Here is an 18998-nt window from a genome sequence, read left to right on the forward strand (position 1 = left end):
TCCTTCCAAATGCTTTTGCAAAAATCCCAGGAAGAACTAGCCTTAGTCTGCACTACATGCCGTGCCCTCCTTCAGTCACTGTGCTGGGCTTGGGGTGCTCTGGGTGGACAGTGCTGAGTCTTGGAGTTGGGGGTTCAGTGTCAGCTTAGAATGGCTGAGATTGGGGGTCATCTCTAGAGGTCAAGAAGCAGCCATCCCAAAGCTCCCTTGAGTATCAGGATGTGTTCTGGGCATGCTTCTGGGGGAGGATTTTCAGCATCCACATCATTGATAAAGAGAGACCCGGGCAGGAGTGAGGATCCTGTCATCATGGGTCACAGTGACACAGGCTGCACTGCTGCCAGGTGAGGCTGGGACATCTGGGGACCTGTATGTTCCTCCCTCAGAGCCTGCTCAGGTTCCCTGTACCTGTCATCTCCTCAGCTGTAGTCCTGTTGGCGTGGTTAGACTGGTTTTGCATGCTGTGCTTTGCTTCAGAACATAGAGGGTTTCCTGTGGGGAGGGTAGCACACACAGAGCCTGGGATCCTCTCGTCACTAGATGTGCAGCTCCACGGGAGGTCACAGTGAGCCCCAGGGACACTCCCTCCATTGCCTCTTGGCACTGCTGCCTGGCTGGTGAATGCTGGTCCCCATTAGCTTTCTGAGGTTTCAGGATTTGGGGCACATTCTTGCTATTTAATTTCAATGCCCTGTCACGGTGCTGTACGCAGCTTCCCCGGACAGCTCTGAAATGTGCTTTCTTTTAACCTGAGAGTCTGCTGTGATAGTCAGGGCTCACTGACCTCAGGGATGGGATCCCTTTGAGCAAGCTGGGAGCAGGATTCCATGCAGCCCAGCTCAAGCTGACCGTGCCTGGACCTTCCTGCTGAGGTGCTCGCTCTCTGTGTTCCAGGGCAGCCCAGTTCCTCCGGAAGATGGCAGACCCCCAATCCATCCAGGAGTCACAGAACCTTTCTATGTTCCTGGCCAACCACAACAGGATCACCCAGGTGAGGGCAGACACCTGCTAGTCCTCCCTGGCATCTGGGGAAACAGGCAGGGACCTGGGGGTGGACAGACCTTGAGTCTGGTGCATAGGGTCTGTCCATGTCTTCCATTTGCACTGCACTTCCTGAGAGGGATGTGACGTTCCCTCTCAGGTTCAGGCCCCTTGAAGCTGCTCAGCCAGGTCTGTGGTCCAGTGTCTTGTACAGAGAGCTGGACTACCACGTCATCCATTATGACACCTAGGGCAAAGTCAAAGCCTCAGTTTCCTTATCTGTAAAACGGGTCTGTCATTTTGATGTTACGAGAATCCATCTCATAGGACTGTTCTCAGAAATAAAACCTTTAGCCCATGGAGCATGCCACTGGTCAGGGCATAAGAAGACACAACTGTGATCACCACCTCCTCTTTGCCAGGGCACATGTCCGCATCTGTGAATCTTGTGCTCTGCCCAACATAGCTTGACTCCTCTTGCTGCCTTGAGTCACCCTAAACAGACCTCAGCAAGAGCATCTGCAGGAGTCGGGCCAATGCTGCTAGCTCATGGCTGTGAGCCTCTCTTGAGGGTTTTCAGCCCAGATCATTACTGAGACCCAGGCCACTGCTGCTGTGGTCACTGCTCGAGGCCGTCCCGTGTCCAGGGACCCTGTAGGGAGCCCAGCAGTGCCCTCCTCTGTGTACCCTGCGGGGTTTCAGCTTGTCACTTCGGGGAGACAGGCCTGGAATGAGGACCTCAGCTTTCTGTGCAGGAGGTTTCTGTACTGCTGTGTCCTGCTGGCCCTGTTATCCTCCCCACCCCCCACCCCCCCATGGTTCCTCTCTGCCATCATCCACACCCCTGGAGGGAAACGGGAATACTACAGCTTACTGCTGTAAAGCTGAGCTGCTTGCTCCTCAGCTCAGCCCCAGACAGCACCTTCTTACCCTCAGAATCACCCTGGATCACAGGAAGGGCTCCAGAGGAGTCGGTTCCCTGCCGTGGGGAGGTACCAAGGGCCCTGACCACCGAAGCATGTTGGAGGCACCGGCTGCTGCGGGCTGTGCTCTGCCTGGGCCTGCTGGGGACTCCTGTCCATGCCGTCCATGCCAGTGCTCAGTGCTCAGACACAAAGCCAGCTGGGGGCGTGCAGGTGGGGCAGGCGAGGATGCAGGAGGGTGCCTGCTGGGCCTAACTGGAGGGCGCTGCTCCTGTCCAGTGTCTCCACCAGCAACTGGAAGTGATCCCAGGCTACGAGGAGCTGCTGGCCGACATTGTCAACATCTGTGTGGATTACTACGAGAACAAGATGTACCTGACCCCCAGCGAGAAGCACATGCTCCTCAAGGTACAGCTCCCCACTCGGGCCGGGGCCTGCCCCCTGCCTCCTTCCTTTTCCAATCATTTTTAAATAATGCTATTTCTTTTTTCTTAATGATCAGATCCTGCTGCCTATAACGGTTTGTAACCTCCTCCTTTCCTTTAACATGCTGTGTTCATCTTCGAGATGTCGCTAAGACTATGTCAAAATACAATTTTTAATGACTGTCAAGCATTCCAGTGTATGAGGATACTTTTATTTCACATATCTTTTGTGACTGAATAATTGTTTGCTAAACTCTGTTAAAACCCCTTACCCCCCAGTAGTGTCATATTTTTTTATTTTTTCTCCCAAACCCTTATCTATCAGAGTTTTTCTTTCTTCTGTCTTTCATGTCACTCTTACCATTCTAAGAATCCCTTCTCTGGGTCATTGCTCTTGACTTTACATTTCTAGCACCTTGATTAAGTTTCTAGGGTGCATCAGTTCATATTTAGTTACTATAATAAAATACCAGAGACAAACTCAAGTTTCCTTAGCGAGCAGTGCAAACAGCATGGCAGGGTCCTTTTGGTTATATCACATCAGGGCGGAACACGTTGGTGTCTGCTTAGAAAGCCGCCAGGATGCAGTCAGGGGCCTCCATCGTGATGGCCTAATCTAATCATCTTCTATGGTGGGGTGGAGTTTTCACCCTCTTAATACTATTACTGAATGACTCCAGGGATTAAACTTCTGTGCCAGTCTAGGGGGAGACTGTATTCAGACCACAGTACAGGACAGAGCAGCTTCATGACTGGTTCGCTCTGGCTTCTCTCAGTCACTATCAATCCAGAAAGGTCACCAAGTTCAGGCCCCTCCTACAGCGCCTCACCTGCGTAGCCAGTTGCTACAGCTGTGTTGCAGCCAGAGCTGGGCTGTGAAGCTCCTGTCTAATAAGCAGGCCGCCTCGCTGCCTTCAGCTTCTCCAGACCTCCCGTTTCTCTCACCTGCCTTTAGTCCCTCTGCACCTTTGTTTCCCAGCCTACTTCCCTCGGAATTCTCCACTCTCCTCAATCTGGCCTCCAAGTTTTGCTCTTTCTTGGCTCACATGCAGTTGTGGTGATGAACTTGGATGCCACAAGGGGGCACCATCCACCCTTCACTGGAAGAGTGTGTTGCTGGTGGTCAAACACCAGGCGCTGAAGGGGGAAGAGAGCTTAATCTTATGTCCTAGGTGCTGGATGAGAAATTGAGGCACAGCGAGGAGTAACTCCTGCATCCCCACAGCTGGTCATGTCCCTTCAGCTGAGCAAATGACACAGGAGCAAACTGAGCTGGATTCAGGGTAGTGTTGGATGGACTGAAATATCAGGAAAGTTAACTCTTTCATAATGGGCTTTTCAACCACCTTTTAAAAACAAAGTCATCTGTGGCTCCTTGGGTGCGTTCACGTTATTGCCTTCTTAGGGAAAGATGTGGCTGCTTGCACATGAGCCCACTTCCTGGCGGTTTCCCAGCGCCTACCGTGTGCTACACACACCCTAGGAAGGTCCCTGTGTCAGGGGGGACCTAGCAGATGTGGATTAGTTCCCGTTCAGAGGCTGTCCCTGAGCTTGGCTGGCTGGCTCACGTCTCCAGTTCCTCACATAACAATTGAGGCTGTGGTGTAGAATAATACTTGACTTGTAGTAGTGTTGTGATCATTATGAACTATTATTTATAGTGATACTAAAGTCCTCAGCATAGACTCTGGCCCTTCTAAGGGCTGAGAAATGATTATCATAATATGTTCCTCTCAGGTTAAAGTTCAACATCTTTCTTGCCTTTATTTGAAGACATCTGAGTCTTTGTAATGAATGTGGATCTCTGTGATGTGGTGGTGGGTGTGGGTGTGTGTGTGTCACCACGTCCTGGACCTGTTCTTTAAACTTGCAGTGGATGGGATTGGTTTCCAAGTTCTGTCCCTTCTCATTCTAGGTGATGGGCTTCGGCCTGTATCTGATGGACGGAAATGTCAGTAACATTTACAAACTGGATGCCAAGAAGAGAATCAACCTTAGCAAAATTGATAAATTCTTTAAGGTCAGCAAATGGAGCTGGGACCGGGCAGGGACCAGGGTTACCAGCACCAAAAAGCATTTTGGGGAAAGGAATGAAATTAGTCAGAAACTCTGGGACTCATTAGTTGAACGGTTGCTGTAAAGACCCCACGCAGAGGAGGAGGAGAGGAATGGCAGGACAGGTGCCCTTGGAAGAGGAAGTTAAACTGCAGGAGGAGGCAGTGCAGACATTATGCATGGCTCCGTGGTTTGGGCATGGCTAGGACTTGTCTGAAGGCCTTGTGAGTCTTTGGTCTGCTCCTCTGCCCTGTTCCTGAAAGTCCCTTGTTGGCTACAGAAACAGGTACAACCAGTGGGAACCCTTGCTTCTAGGTGCTCATGAACCAGAGCTCAGGGAACTGGGAGGTGGAAGACTACACTTAAAATGGATTCACGTTTTCCACATCACAGCCAGGGGCTACTACCTCAGCTTGCCGTCCTCTCGGTGCAGAGAGCCAGGACATTCCCTCCATCCTGTGCCTCTGGGAGCTCAACTTCTGGCCCCCAGTCTTTGAAAACACAAACTCGAGGTTGAGTCATAACTTTGACAAGGGGGTTTTGTACTCTGGATTGACTCATGTAGTTAGTGTGTGGCAGTGTTGGGCCTGGAGTCTGAGACACAAGAGTGTCCAGGTTAATATTAATAGCAAAACCCCTTGAATAGGCAGAGCAGAGGGCACAGGCTTGGTGTGGGTCCCACAATGTCTTTGAGGCTGTGGGAAACATAAGTCACCTGGAGGAGTCTTGTGGCCTGGCTTGGGTTCTTTGAACAAGGGATTTTAAATTTTCTCTGGAACTTCCCCAAATGAAAACAGGGCTCACCTTAGAACAGAGATGGCAAACCTTATGGAGCGTCCAGCGATGCAGACGGCCCACCATGAACTCTGCTGCCTTAGGAGACCCTCGCAGAATCTGCCTCACTTCAGCATGAATGAAGTCAGGCAGGGGGCAGGATGCAGCCACCCCACAGATCGGTCCGGTGCAGTCTGGCTCTGCACCTTAGCACACAGGCGGCTCCTGGTGAGACAGGAATCTCAGTGGGGCTAAGTTCCCCAGGCTGAAAAGGCATGAATACTAAGAGCATCGCCTTTGAGTTTGCTCAAGGACTCATCGGGATCAGAGAGCTTCGTCGGAGCCTTGGGATATAATCCTGGCTCCTTGACTCTAGCCAGCCTCCTCTGAGCCAGCCTCCTCCGTGTCAGTTTCGTTTGTGAAGTGCCAGTGTCAGTGGCCCTGATTTCACAGGTTACGGTGTGGGTCGGGGCGGTTTTGTAAAGTCCTCCATGCAGAGGCAGCAGATGGCAAGCACAGCTGCCCCTCCACTGGCCCTGGCTTTTGTTAGGAGTTCCTGCCCTCCAGTATCAGGTCCACGGTCTTGCCGTGGTAATGACCCTTTCACAGAGGCCACAACCAGCAGTCACACTCAGACAAGACTCCTGGAGCAGAGTTTGGAGCAGCAAGGATTTCTGAGCTGGGGGAAGTTAGAACAGAAAAGACCCGGCACGGAGAGGACAGCCAGGTGTTCCTCTGCCTTCATTCGTTTAACTGGCTGTGTGACCTCTGGCAAATTACTTCACTTCTCTGGGCTCAGTCACTTGGAACATGGAATTGACTGGAGGCAGGGAAGGACCTGTATGCTGGCTGGGGCTCCTCTCGGTTCCAGAAACCTAAGGTATCACTATTGGTAGCACAAAAAGGGGGCCGGTCCAGGTACACACAGGCCTGCGCTGAAGACAGCCGTCCCAGCCCTCCATGGCCTGAGTCTCACGCGCTGTTTGCTTCCTTTACAGCAGCTGCAGGTGGTGCCCCTTTTCGGCGACATGCAGATAGAGCTGGCCAGATACATTAAGACCAGTGCTCACTATGAAGAGAACAAGTCCAAGTGAGTGCCTGCCGTAATGTCTCTTGGCTCCCACAGGACGCCCAGCCCGGGCAGGGGGCTGAGGGGCCACTTCAGCCCCTCCTCCCTCCCCAGAGCCCTGGGCCGGCAGGTTCCATCCACCACCACTGCCACCATCACCTCCACTGCCACCACCACAGAGGGCACCGGCTAAGTGTGCTCCGAGCCCTTTTGTATCTGCCCTTTGCTGCTAGGTTCAAAAGGACTCAGAGCCTCGCCACGTCCCTTGTCTGACTCAGCAGTAACCTGCGTGTCTCCTTAGTGGGACCGTGGGCATCCTTTTCCCTGAGAAGTGGGGAGGAGTGGCTGGCCCTCAGTGGTCAGGTGGAGAGATGGTGGTGTCCTCCGTCACCCCGATTTGCTCCTCAGGATTTGTGACCACACAGTAAGTACGTGGTTCAGTGATCAGCTTGGATGATTCTGGCGGTGCAGGATGTTCACAGCCTCCTGGAGGTCATTTTATAAACCAGGGTGCTAGGAACTCTGTGCCGGGGCTTGGGTGTCAGTGGCTTCTGGAGTTTGGAGAGGTACTGGCTCCACCCTTGCCTATGCCTTGGTCCCCGTGGCTGTACAGACAACTCCTGTGTGGGGCATGTTGCCCCAAACGGAGTGTGAACAAGGCCTTTCTATGCACACTGGGCATCCTTTGGTCAATGGTGAGAGAGTAGTGCCTTAAAAAGATGCCTATAACCTCGGCGTGGTGGTGCACACCTAAATCATAGCCACCTGGGAAGCCGAGGCTGGAGGCTCGCAAGTTCAAGCCCAACCTGAATAATTTAGCAGCACCTTGTTTCAAAATTGTAAAAGGACCAGAGATGTAGCTCAAAGTAGAGCACTCGCTTAATATGTGCAGGGCCCTGAGTTCAATCCTGAGTATCCAAAATAAAGAAGGAAGTCATCAGAATGTCCTTAAGCCACACCTGCTTGGTCCCGAAGGGAGGCTGTCCCAGAGGGAGAGTTTGGAGCAGAGGAGGCTTAGCTGCTTCCCTCCCCTTTCCCGTGTGAGTCCTCCACCTCCTGCAGCTGGTGGACATGGAGCCTGTTGTGTGACCAGGCAGGAAATTTGAATGCCAATGTCATTGTCACCCCAGAAGTAGCTCAGAGTGAAGAGTAAAGTCCAAGCATGAGGAAGGCTGTCACCATTCCAAGCCTGCTTATAAAAACCACTTCTGGCCTTGTTTTGTTCTGTTTTGTTTCATTTTGTGCTGGCGTTGAACCCACAGTCTGGGCACTGAGCCACAGCTCCGGCCCTTTTTATTTATCTTGAGACAGTCTTGTTGAGTTGCCCAGGTTGCCCTCAAACTTGCAGTCCTCCCGCCTCAGCTTCCTGAGTAGCTGGGACTGTGAGTATGTGCCACTATCCCTGGCTAGGGCCCCTTTTGAAAAAACTCTCCAGTGTTTTTTTGTGTTTTGGCTTGTTCAGGGCTTGTGCTCAGGCTGTCTGCCAGTCATCAGCTCCAGACAGTGAGGGAGGGGAGGGAAAGGAGGCTTTTCATTCACCTCCTTGTCCAGTCAGGTGGTTTTCTAATGATGTCTTTCCAGAAAAAGTTGAGGAGAGGGATGAGAGGAAGGAAGAAAGAGAATAGGGGGAGAGGAAGGGAAAAGAGAGAGGCCTGGTAGAGGGAGATGTATCTCAAAGTGGACTTTCTCATCTTGGGGTGCATCCTTGACACCAGATAACTGTTGGAAAAGGGGGTCCAGCCTGTTTAGTCTTCCCCTGCCCTGGCCCAATGGCCCCTCCAGAGCCCCACCAGAGCCCCACCAGAATGTCTGTGCTTTTAGAGTGTGTAGCAGGAGGGCTGCCTGCTTTGATTGTTTTAGCTCAGACTCCAGCCCTTTGTATAATGGAGGGGCTGTGATCCCCACCCTCAGCCCTCGGCTGGAACTGGTAAGTATCGGTGCCCAGGTATGAGGGTCCTAAGGCTGGGTCTCGGAGGAGGATGAGGAAGGACTGTCGTGCTCAGCCTGGGCTGCACAGTGCTGAGTTCAGCAGGCTCCGGTGCTGAAATGGCAGGAATACATTTTGGTTCCACCCAGGGGAGCTGGCTGATCGGCTGAGGACCAGGTACAACTAGTGAGTGGAAGGAACCAGTTCCAGCCAGCTGCCCAGGGCCAGGCCCCCTGACCGTGTGATTTCACTGCAGGTGGACATGCACGCAGAGCAGCATCAGCCCTCAGTACAACATCTGCGAGCAGATGGTTCAGATCCGGGACGACCACATCCGCTTTATCTCTGAGCTTGCTCGCTACAGCAACAGTGAGGTGAGCGGCCCAGGTGCGCCCAGGCTGGGTGGGTACGGAGCATCTGGGAAGGACCAGGACATGGGGATAAAGGAGAGGACAGGGAGGGAACACAGTCTGAGGCTGAGGGCAGCATGTGCGTCTTAGAGCCAGTCAGAATGTAGGTGAAACTTGACAAGGAGCGTAAGGCATGGTGTGGGTATATTTCACCCAGTCATTTTGCTTCTGGTTCTGCCACTGTCCCTTGCAAAGGACTCAACATCTTTGCACTGCAATTTCCTCATCTGCAAAATGCCTGTAATACCAAAGCCCAGGAAGGGCCTGGGGCTGGGGTAATGAAGAGACAGTGGTTAATGGTTGTAGGGGTGCAGTCGGGTAGGAGGAGTAACTCCTAACATTCTGTTGCACAGTGGGCTAACTGTGGCTGACAACAGTTAGCAGGTATTTCAAAGTCGCTAGCAGAGGCTTTTGAATAAATCCAAACACAAAGAAATGGTCAGTGTCTGAGAAATTAGATATGTCAGTTACTCTTATATGCTCATTAGGCATTATGTGCATGGGTTGAAAAATTATATCGAGTCCCATAAGTATGTATAATCTCTGCATATCAGTTAAAAATAAAACAGGGATATCCTGAAGGGTTGTTAAGAAAATTAAATAATTCAGTGCATGGGACAGGTATTGCGCCTGGTAGATCCCTGTATAGGACCCAAGCCATCTCCACCTTTGATGGCAACAAGATAGGTTCTCAACCCACATGTTCCTACCAACGTCTAAATATTTTTTTTAAATTACACAGGAATGAGTGATTGTTGTAAAAAAAAAAAATCATAGATGCATTCAGGCACAGAAGAGGGCTGTTGTAATCTCGTACTATCTCAATAATGGATTGCATTTTTCTTTTTTGAACATGGATACATGGTTAGTGCCCAAAACTCAGACAAAAACAGATAGCATAAGGAGGGACAATGTGGTAAAATCATACTACCCCAGAATAGTTAGGATTGATATCTGGAGACATGCTTCCCAGGTCTGTTCTGTAGCTTACCTTTCATAAATGTGTGTGTCCTGTTAGACACAGGTCAGCTGCCTGGGCTCCTTTGCTCTGGAGGGCTCTGCCCCACCTCACAGGTCTGGCTCCCTGGTTCCACCATGTGGCCAGCAGCCATAGTGATCTGCTCCTTTGGAGATGGCATTGATTATAAAGCCCAGTATCTGAAATGGGCACCATTTTAACAAATGCAGGCCGTGTGGCCATTAAGCTAGTGGCTCCCTTGGAGAAGATAAAGCCCAAGCCCTTGGCCTTGTTACCAAATGTGCCAGTCCCCTAGACAGAGCCACGGGAACCACTTTTCTTGAGTGCCGGTGCTCCTTTGCTCCTGGTGGAGTTTTCCCATGTTTGAATATTGTCTAGGGAGTATGACAGCGACAAGACTGCACAGGCTCAGTAGAGGGCCTTTCTGAGTAACCCACATCCATCATTCTGGGACTGCACTGGTTCACAGAGGGCTAGATGCAGTCACTTGGTACCTATGTAGGTGCAGCCAGTTCTCACTAATGCAGGAGTTTGAGTCTACAAAGGGGCTGTGAGTTCCAAATTAGCACATCTTCAACCGTCTCCAAAGGGAAACAGACTTGTGCAGCCCTTTTGGCACAATATTTTCATCAACCAGAGAATACATAATTGTGTTTCATATGTGCTTCTATCTAAAGAGACCTTAGGAGATATACTTATATTGTTTGTTGGCATTAACAGAGGGCCTATAGTGTCATCACTTATTCCTGACCTAATCTTATTGAAACATGTATGTTATAGCTTTCTTGCAGGTAGGGCCACATCCATTCCTCAACCCTGAGCAATCTGCTTTCTCTCTATAGGTCTCCCTATTCTGGATGTTTCCTATAAGTAGTACATCAGCCCTGATCTTAGGGGGCCATTTCCACTTGTGATATCACCCATGCAAAGTGCAAAACCATGGACAGCATGGTGCTGAGTAGACTGTGAAAAGGACTTTTGTTCAATCTGAGAGCTGAAACCAAAGGCCAAGAGTCTTTTTGTGCAGCCTCAGCTGGAAACATGCATATGTTTACAAATGGCTGAAAAATCACAAGTGTTGATTTTAGGGTTACAAGTGGGTTTTGGCAAGTAGATGAGTTCACAAATAAAATATCTGCCAATAACCAGGACTGGCTTTACATCTGTGTATGCGTTCGCACATGTAGTGTGTCTGTGCCTATACAGACTTACGTTTTGGAATGTATAATACATGAAGACAGAGGTTTGTCTGAACCAGAGCTTTTTAATAATGAGTCATGACAAGTGAATTATGAAGTCAATTGAGTGACTTGTGATTAGTATATGAAAGAGAATAGACGTTAGAGGGAATTCCATATATTAAGAGTAAGATGAAAGCCCTTATTGGCAACTCCTAATTCAGCCACTCAGGAGGCTAAGACAAACAGATTACACATGCAAGGCCAACCTGTGCAACTTAGCAAGAACCTGTCTTCATATAAAAAATAAAATGGGCTGTGAATATAACTAACAGGCAGAGTAATAGCTCTGGGTTCAATTTCCAGAGCCACCAAAGGTAAGTAGGTAGATAGATACATTGGTTGTTGTGTGGAAATCATTGCTCCTTGCATGCATTTACATACTTAGTATCTCAGTGCAAAGGTGTATTCTTGAGTCACGGTGCAGTCTGCACTGTACTCCTCCTATAAACACAATCAGAAGAGTTTGAAAGCATGGAATTTCAGGCCCAGGGGAGGTTAAGAGTGGGCACTTCACCTCCTCATTTGGGATCCTCAGGCATTCATGGCCTTCAGCAGGACACTTATCTGAGGCCATTTCAACTGTTAAGGGGATGTAATCATCGCACTTTCCTGTAGAGTCCTTGGGGGGAATCGGTAAATCGGTGTTTGTAAGTACAAGGCACATGGATGGTGAGCGTGATGGTGAGTGTCTCCCAGGTGGTGACGGGGTCCGGACTGGACAGTCAGAAGTCAGACGAGGAGTACCGTGAACTGTTCGACCTGGCATTGCGGGGACTGCAGCTCTTATCTAAGTGGAGTGCCCACGTCATGGAGGTGGTACGTGTCCTCTGGCCTAGGCCCTCATGCTGACCCCTGTTCACTAAGAATCTATCTGCTCTGCCTCTCTCCAGCTCTCTTTTTAACAGCTTTATGGAGGCTTAACTCACACAGCACACTGTTTAAAGTGTTGCTTTAGTGGATTTTCATGTATTCACAGAGTTATACAACCACACTTCAATTTAGAACAATTTTATCATTTCAGAAAGAAACTGCATATATCACCCACCATGCTTGCAGCCCTGAGGAATCTACTTTCTGTCTCTGTAGCTTTCCCTATTCTGGATGTGCCATTTAGATAGACTCATGATGTGTGTAGACTTTTCTGTAGACTTTTATTTTGCATGCTTTCAAGGTTATTCCATGCCATCGTTTGCATGGCTGAGTAATGCTCTCTTGCATGGACACGTGACGTTCTGCTTCCCACTCCATCAGCTGATGGGCATTTGGATTCTCCCCACTCTCCTCAGTACTCCTGGAAGCTGGTTCACCCCACAGACAAGTTCTGCAACAAGGATTGCCCCGGCACGGCGGAGGAGTACGAGAGAGCCACCCGCTACAACTACACTAGCGAGGAAAAGTTCGCCTTCGTGGAGGTAGGTGCGGCCCCTCCTGAGGTTTCCCCCTGACGAGACGGCGTTTTACTGGGGTTTTGGGGGTGAACCCAGCCATGCTGAGAATGTTGATCATCTTTGTGTACCCACCTTTCCATGTTTAAATGTCTACTTCGGCCACCCAGGTTAACCTCTATCAGAAGTTCTTACTCAAACAGATTAGAAACTCATGTGTTCCTCAGAATGCTGAAGGGAAATGTATTCTTCACTATAAGAAAAGACTCAAAGAAACAAACAAAAAACACCTGGCTGAAAAAGACAGCAAAAATACCCAGGTGAATGAGTGATCAGAGAACAGTGGATTGCAACTAAAACAAAATATAGTGTTTGACAGTCAGGAGAGAAAAGATTTGAAAGACTGGTGATGCCTTTTGCAAGTTGAAGCATGGGACATAGACATCCGCATGTGTTATTGGTGGCTAGTCTGCATTTAATGGGCTACCTACAAAGGCAAGATGAGTGTGTATATTCACATTTTTAATGTTTATACTCTTTGACTTACAAGTTGTTCTTTTAGGAATATATCCCTGGGAAATAAAACAGCTGTCAAATATGAGTGCATAGACATTTGCCGCAGTTATTGCTTATAATACTAGAACAGCTGAAGTAGCTTAAGTGTCTTTGTATATGGGACCAGGTAAGCTAATTATTGAGCTCTGCACAGCCTCTAAAAGGATGTGCCTGTGCACAATGTATTGTTAAGTTTCATAAAGGGAAAGAGTACCATTTACAATAATCCTTTTTATACTAAAATTAACTTTATTGGTTTTTCAGCTTATAACATTATCCTTTTGTATATTTGCTCAAAACATAAAGGTATATATAGTTATATATGCCAAACCCACAGTGATCATTTCCAGAGGGAAGACTCTTATGTCCTACTTTATAACCTTTCTGTTTGTTTGATTACTCAGTGGTATTTCTGCTGGGAGGAAAACTCTCTTATACTAGGTCTGTCATTAGCGTTTGAAGCCCAACACAGGCTGATCTGGAAGCGAGAGTCTTGTGTCCTAGCCCAAGGCCCGATGGTCTCATCTCTCTGACCTCAGCTTCCTCATCTATAAAATGGCACTGATCTTACCTCTCTCTCATCCCAGAGTTATTGTTGAGAATCAGACAACAACTGTCCAATAAGGTGATGGTTGTAGATGAGCTTTGAAAGCTTAAAGGATCAAATGAGAGGTACGAGGTTAGAGATGTTCCTTAGCAGATCTGCAAAGCATCCTTGCAGAGACACGGTTCGCTGGTTTAACTTCAGGCAGGGGAAGACTCGTTTTGGCAGCTGACATTGACCTGTATGGCCCCCTGACCTCTCATCTCCTTTGCTAATAGTCAGTCTGGAAGAAAGTCTCCCGGGCCCCATCAGGAGGGAGAAAGTCTTCCTGCAACCCAGTTAAAATGACATTGAGAGTCGGGTACATGCAGCTGTGCAAAACTGTCCATGTGTCTTTCCTCAATAAGAGAAACGGTTTGTGCTCTAGATAATTCAGAAAAGGCTCCTTCAAAGCCCCCCTACCCCATTCCCCACAGCCCCAGAGCAGCATCCAGGCCCCGTCTCCAGAACGTGTGACTGGATTTCCTTCTAGTTCTTAGTTTGCTGTGTGTACCAGGTTTTGCCACTTTTGGTTTATTAGTAGATCATGTTAGAAACTTGTGAAAGAAAAAAATAGTTCAATAATAAAGCAGAACGGCAGCCTGAACCCCACCCCTCTCTCTTCACCCCGATTCTCCAAATAGGAAACCAGTCTTTCGTCTTGTGAAGGTATTTCTTCTGCTCTTCCCCTCTGAGGGTATTTATTGGTTTTTCAATTTAAAGCATTGTCTGTCCTACTTTAGGATATAAGGATTTAGGTCCTCATCTTCACCTGCCATGCTCTGCACACTCGGTTTCCCCATCTTCACATAGAGTTTCCTCCTTTTATGGTAGAAATCAGTAATCACCTTAAGTTATGAGAACCAAGAAACTTGTCCAAGGGTGAGTCACAGGGTCCATGGCGAATACATTTGTACCCTTGTACAATTTTAGGTGTTCCTAAAGTTGCCAATGTCTTTGTGTGTGTAAGTAAATGAGGACGGAACCCAGAGCCTTCTCACTGAGCTCCATCCCCAGCCTTTTCTATTTTTTATTTTTATTTTTATTTTGAGACAACCTCAGTAGATCACTAAGCTTCCCAGGCTGCACTCCTGTGTAATCCTCCTGCTGCGGACTCCGGAAGTGCTGGGATTACAGGCATGCATCACTGTGCCCGGCTACCAGTGCCTTAGGTTTTGTTCGTTTTACACGAACTAATTGAAAAGGAATCCCCAAATGTAACCAACATTGTAAAACTCCTTACAAAAACATTAATCCCGTGTATTACTTTTTGTAGTTTATTATTCTTTTTTTCTTGGAACCTCTCCTTCTGAAGCCCTCTCCTTCCCGTTGTCCTTGGACCCGCTGCCTGGCTATTGGTTCCAGCCATGCCCTCATTATCTTGCAAATTATGTGTATTTCCTGTGTTGTATCTTTAGTCTCCCTCTTTTTTCTTACAGAATATATCCTCCTATAGCTTCTAAGAAAAGATTATGTCTGGAAAAAAATAAAGAATATAAATGTCCATAAATGTTTTTATTTCAGCCTCACTTATAGTTGGCAAGACATAGAGAATTCTAAACTGTAAACATTTTTCCAAACACTTGAAAAGGTTACTTTCTTGTCATCTAGTCTCTATTGCTGATAAAGGGTTGAATTCTAGTCGATTCCCTCATTCTGTGTTTTTTCCATCTGTGGGATTTTTTAAATAATAGTGAAATCAAAGTCACATATTACAAAATTCACCCTTTTACGTTATACAGTTCAATCATATGTAGCCTGTTGTCAGAATTTTGTGACCATTACCAATGTCCCAGTTTTAAAACATTTTTGTCACATCCGAAGAAACCTATACCCATTAGCAGTCTCTTCTCATTCATACCCGTGTTACCCTGCAGTCTGTCCCTATATGGATTCCTGCTCTGGAGATTTTGTGTAAATAGGATAGTGGAGTATGTAGTCCTTTGTGATTGGCCCCTTTGATCCACATTGTTTTCATAGTTGGGCTGTGCTGTAGTGTGTGTTGGTGTTCCATCCCTTTAGAGTTGAACAATATTCCATTACAGGGATAATCCATGTTTGTTTATGTGTTCAGCAGTTAAATAAACATTCAGGTTGTTTGAAGTTTGTGATTACCAGGAACCATGCCAATGTGAACATTTATGTACAAGTCTCTGTATGCTTAGATGTTTTCGTTTCTTTTGGGTGTGTATCTGGGAGAGAAATTGCTGGGCGTGTGGAAGCTGTGTTCAAACTTCAAGGGACTGCCAGATTGTTTTCCAGAGACACAACACTGTTTAGTAGTTCTGTCCACAGTGTCTGAAGGTGTCACTTTCCTCACTTGTCACCCCACCGATTGCTGTTACTGCCTTTGTGATTTTACCATCCTCATGGGTATATAGTGGTATCTCATGGTGGTTTTGATTTGCAAAGCCCTGATAACTAATAATACTGAGCACCTTTGACTGTGCCCACATGCTTTGGACACATGTCTATTCAACCCTTTGTTCATTTTTAAATTACAATTTGCAGTGGTGGTGGTGGTGACGGTGATGGTCGTGGAGGTGGGTGATACTAGTGATGGAACCCCAGACTTTCACACTGAGCTGTACCCTCTGCACTTTTTTTTATTGGTGCGTTTTAGATGTACCTAGTGATCACATTCATCTTACAGAATTTTACCTGTACATAGTGTAATTTGCTTCTTTTTTCCCATTTCCTTCCCCTCCCTTCAACCCCTCTTCCCCTCAATATTTACAAAGGCTTTGTTTCTATTTTCCCTTTCTCTTTTTTGGTTCTTGTCCCTTCCCTCTTTTGCCCTTCCCTTTCCCGTTTTTCCCTTCTCATTTGAACATTTTCTTCCCATTTCCCAATATCTATTATATGTTTTTGTCTTTACTTACATTTTTGACTTCTGACACCAGCAAAACAACACAATATTTACACGTGTCCAGTTTATTTCACTTAAGAGTATGGCCTCAAGGTGCATCCATTGAGCTAGAAATATCTCAAGTTTATCCTTCCTTATGGCAGAGTAGTACTGCAGTGTAGAAAACAGCCACATCTTCTCTGTCCACTCAGCACTAGATGGGCATTTAGGCTGTTTCCAAAATTGAGCTGCCCAAAACTGTGCTACTGTAAACCAGGGTGTGTGTGTATCACTGTGGGGTGATGTTTTTAGTTCCTCCAGGAGGATACTTAGACAGGAAATGCAACTTGTAATTCTAGTTTTTTGTTTTTTTTAAGGAATCTCCACACTGATTTCCACAGTAGTTGCACCAGGCTAACCTCTCACCAATAGTGGAAAAGGGTTCCTTTTCCTCCACAGGCCTGCAGCATTTATTATTGGTTGATTTCTTGATAATAACAGTTCTTTCTAGAGTGAAATGAGATTTCAGCATTGTTTTCTGTTTGTTCATTTTTTTTTTTTTCTTGGTGCTGGGAATCAAACTCAGGACCTTGTGCTTACTAAACAGGCACTTATACCACTGAGCTAGATTCCCAGCCCCTTAGCATTATTTTAACTTGCATCTCTCAAATGACCAGTGATTTCAAACATTTTTTCATGTATTTATTTGCCCTTTCTACTTCTTCATCTCAGAAGTGTCTTATTTCTCTCAGATCCCTATTTTTGGATTGAGTTTTAAGGTCATTTTTGCCAAATGATCTTTAAGTGCCTGTTGAGATGATTATATAGTTTTTGTCCTTGGATATCTTACTGTAATATATTACATTTATTGATTAGTGTATGTTGAACCATCCCTGCATTTCTTGGATGAACTTTTCTTGGTTATGATGTATAATCTTAATGATTTGCTACATTCTGTTTGTTAGAACGTTACTGAGGACTTTTTCATCTATGTTCACCAGGGAGATTGGTCTTTCATTTTCTTTTGGGTTGGATCCTTCTCTTGTTTTGTTATCATGATAATTCTTGCTTCCAGGAGTGAATTTGGGAGTTTTGCCTCCCTTTGAGTTTCATTAAAGAGTTTGATAAGTAGTGGCATTAGGTCTTCTCTAAATTTTTTGTGGCTCTCAATAGTGAATCTATCAGGGTCTGGACTTTTCTTTGTTGCTAGATTTTTAATTACATCTTAAAGATCACTGACTGATACTGGTTTATTTAGAATTTTTATGTGTTCTTCATTCAGCTCTGGTAATTCATATGTATCTAGGAATCTGTCCATTACTTCTGTGTTTTTATTTTATTAGAATACAGGTTCTTGAAATAGGTATTGATGATTTTCTGGATTTTTACAGGGTCTGTTGTGATTTCATCCTTTTCATTCCTAATTCCATGGATTTGAGACTTTTCTTTCCTTTTCTTATTGATAAGCATGGCTAAGTGTCAATTTTATTTAACCTTTCAAAGAACCAACCCTTTGATTCATTGATTCTTTATATTGTTTTCTTAGTCTCCATTGCATTAATTTTTGCTCCGATCTTTCTTATTTCCTTCTTCATATGAGCCTTTGGGCTTGACTTACTCTTCTTTTTCTGGAAGCTTAAGGTTCAATATTAGAGTGTTTATTTGAGCTCACTCTGGTTTTCTGATAAAAAGAAAATTTACTGCTATAAATTTCATTCATAGGGCTGCTTTCATTGGCTCCCGTAAGTTCCAGTGTTGTTAGCATTATCATTTAATTGTAAAGCTGCCTGTATTGTATTTCTCCTTTAATGTCATCTGTGACCCTTTGGTTATTTAATTTCCATGTTAATGAAGTTTTTGTGGTTTCTTTTGCTACTGCTTTTCAGCTTCACTGCACTATTATCTGATGGTATACATGGGGTAATTTCAATTCCTTTGCATTATTTTTAAGCATGTTCTATGAGCTAGTATGTGGTCTGTTTGGGAAATATCCCCTGTGCTGCTGAGAAGAATGTGTATTCTGATACTGTGGGGTGGAACTGTGTACACATCTGCTAAGACCATTTGTTCAGAAGATTGGTGAGTTCTGATATTGTTTATTCATTTTTCATCTAGTTGATCTGTCTGTCCATCTGTCTGTAACAGTGGGGTAGTGAGGTCCCCATCATAGTTGTATTAGTGCTTATTTGATTTTTTCTGCTGTTAATATTAGGATATGCGGATATTCGGTGCATATATATTTATGATTGTTGTCTCTTCCTCTTAGAGTTTTTCCCTAGGAAGTATTTAGTGAATTTCTTTGTCTCTTTTGACCAGTCTTGGCTTGAAGTTCAATTTGTCTGTGGACAGAATTGCTACCCATGCTTTTTTTCCAGATTTCTGTCATATAGAATATGTTTTCCACTTTTGATTTTCACTCTGTGAATTTCTTTTTGAATTAAGCGTATTTCTTGTATGCAGTATATTGTTGGTGCTTGCTCCTTGGCCCATTCTGCCAGTCGGTTTCTTCTGATGTCTACATTGGTGACTGTAGCTGGTATGTATTGACTTATCCCCGTCATGTTATTTTCCTGTCATTTGTTCTTTTTTCCCCCCTTTCTGTTTAACTACTTGCCTTGCCTGGTTAATTCATTCTATTGGGGTTCATGGAGCTCTAGTCTTTGCTTTCTCTTTCTAGAATGGCCTCAAAACATATCGGAGTGCTGTTTTGGTGGTCATGAATTTCTTCAGGTGTTTTTTGGCGTGGAAGTGTCTTATTTCTCTGTCAATTTTGAAAGATAGTTTTGCAAGGTATGTCAATCTCTATTTTCTTTTAGGCCTTGACACACTGCACTGCAGGTGTT

General features: G+C 46.1%; 1 protein-coding gene across 5 annotated transcripts in view; it reads left to right on the top strand.

Annotated features, from left to right (window-relative positions):
• Window positions 1-18998, top strand: part of Cyfip2 (cytoplasmic FMR1 interacting protein 2) — a 118289-nt gene that overhangs the window by 30633 nt on the left and 68658 nt on the right. For 3 of the 5 annotated variants that reach the window (XM_063230705.1, XM_063230708.1, XM_063230706.1), the window contains 7 exons: window positions 895-991; window positions 2184-2312; window positions 4245-4349; window positions 6157-6248; window positions 8411-8528; window positions 11481-11600; window positions 12071-12196. In XM_063230705.1, the coding sequence (XP_063086775.1) occupies window positions 895-991; window positions 2184-2312; window positions 4245-4349; window positions 6157-6248; window positions 8411-8528; window positions 11481-11600; window positions 12071-12196 (787 nt within the window). The remainder of the gene's footprint in view (window positions 1-894; window positions 992-2183; window positions 2313-4244; window positions 4350-6156; window positions 6249-8410; window positions 8529-11480; window positions 11601-12070; window positions 12197-18998) is intronic. The other 2 variants (XM_063230704.1, XM_063230707.1) reach the window with 1 other exon arrangement.

The sequence above is a fragment of the Cavia porcellus genome, unplaced genomic scaffold (genome assembly GCF_034190915.1).
Source record: "Cavia porcellus strain 051 isolate PalLab524CR breed Dunkin Hartley unplaced genomic scaffold, mCavPor4.1 scaffold_19, whole genome shotgun sequence".
NCBI classification, from domain to species: domain Eukaryota; kingdom Metazoa; phylum Chordata; class Mammalia; order Rodentia; family Caviidae; genus Cavia; species Cavia porcellus.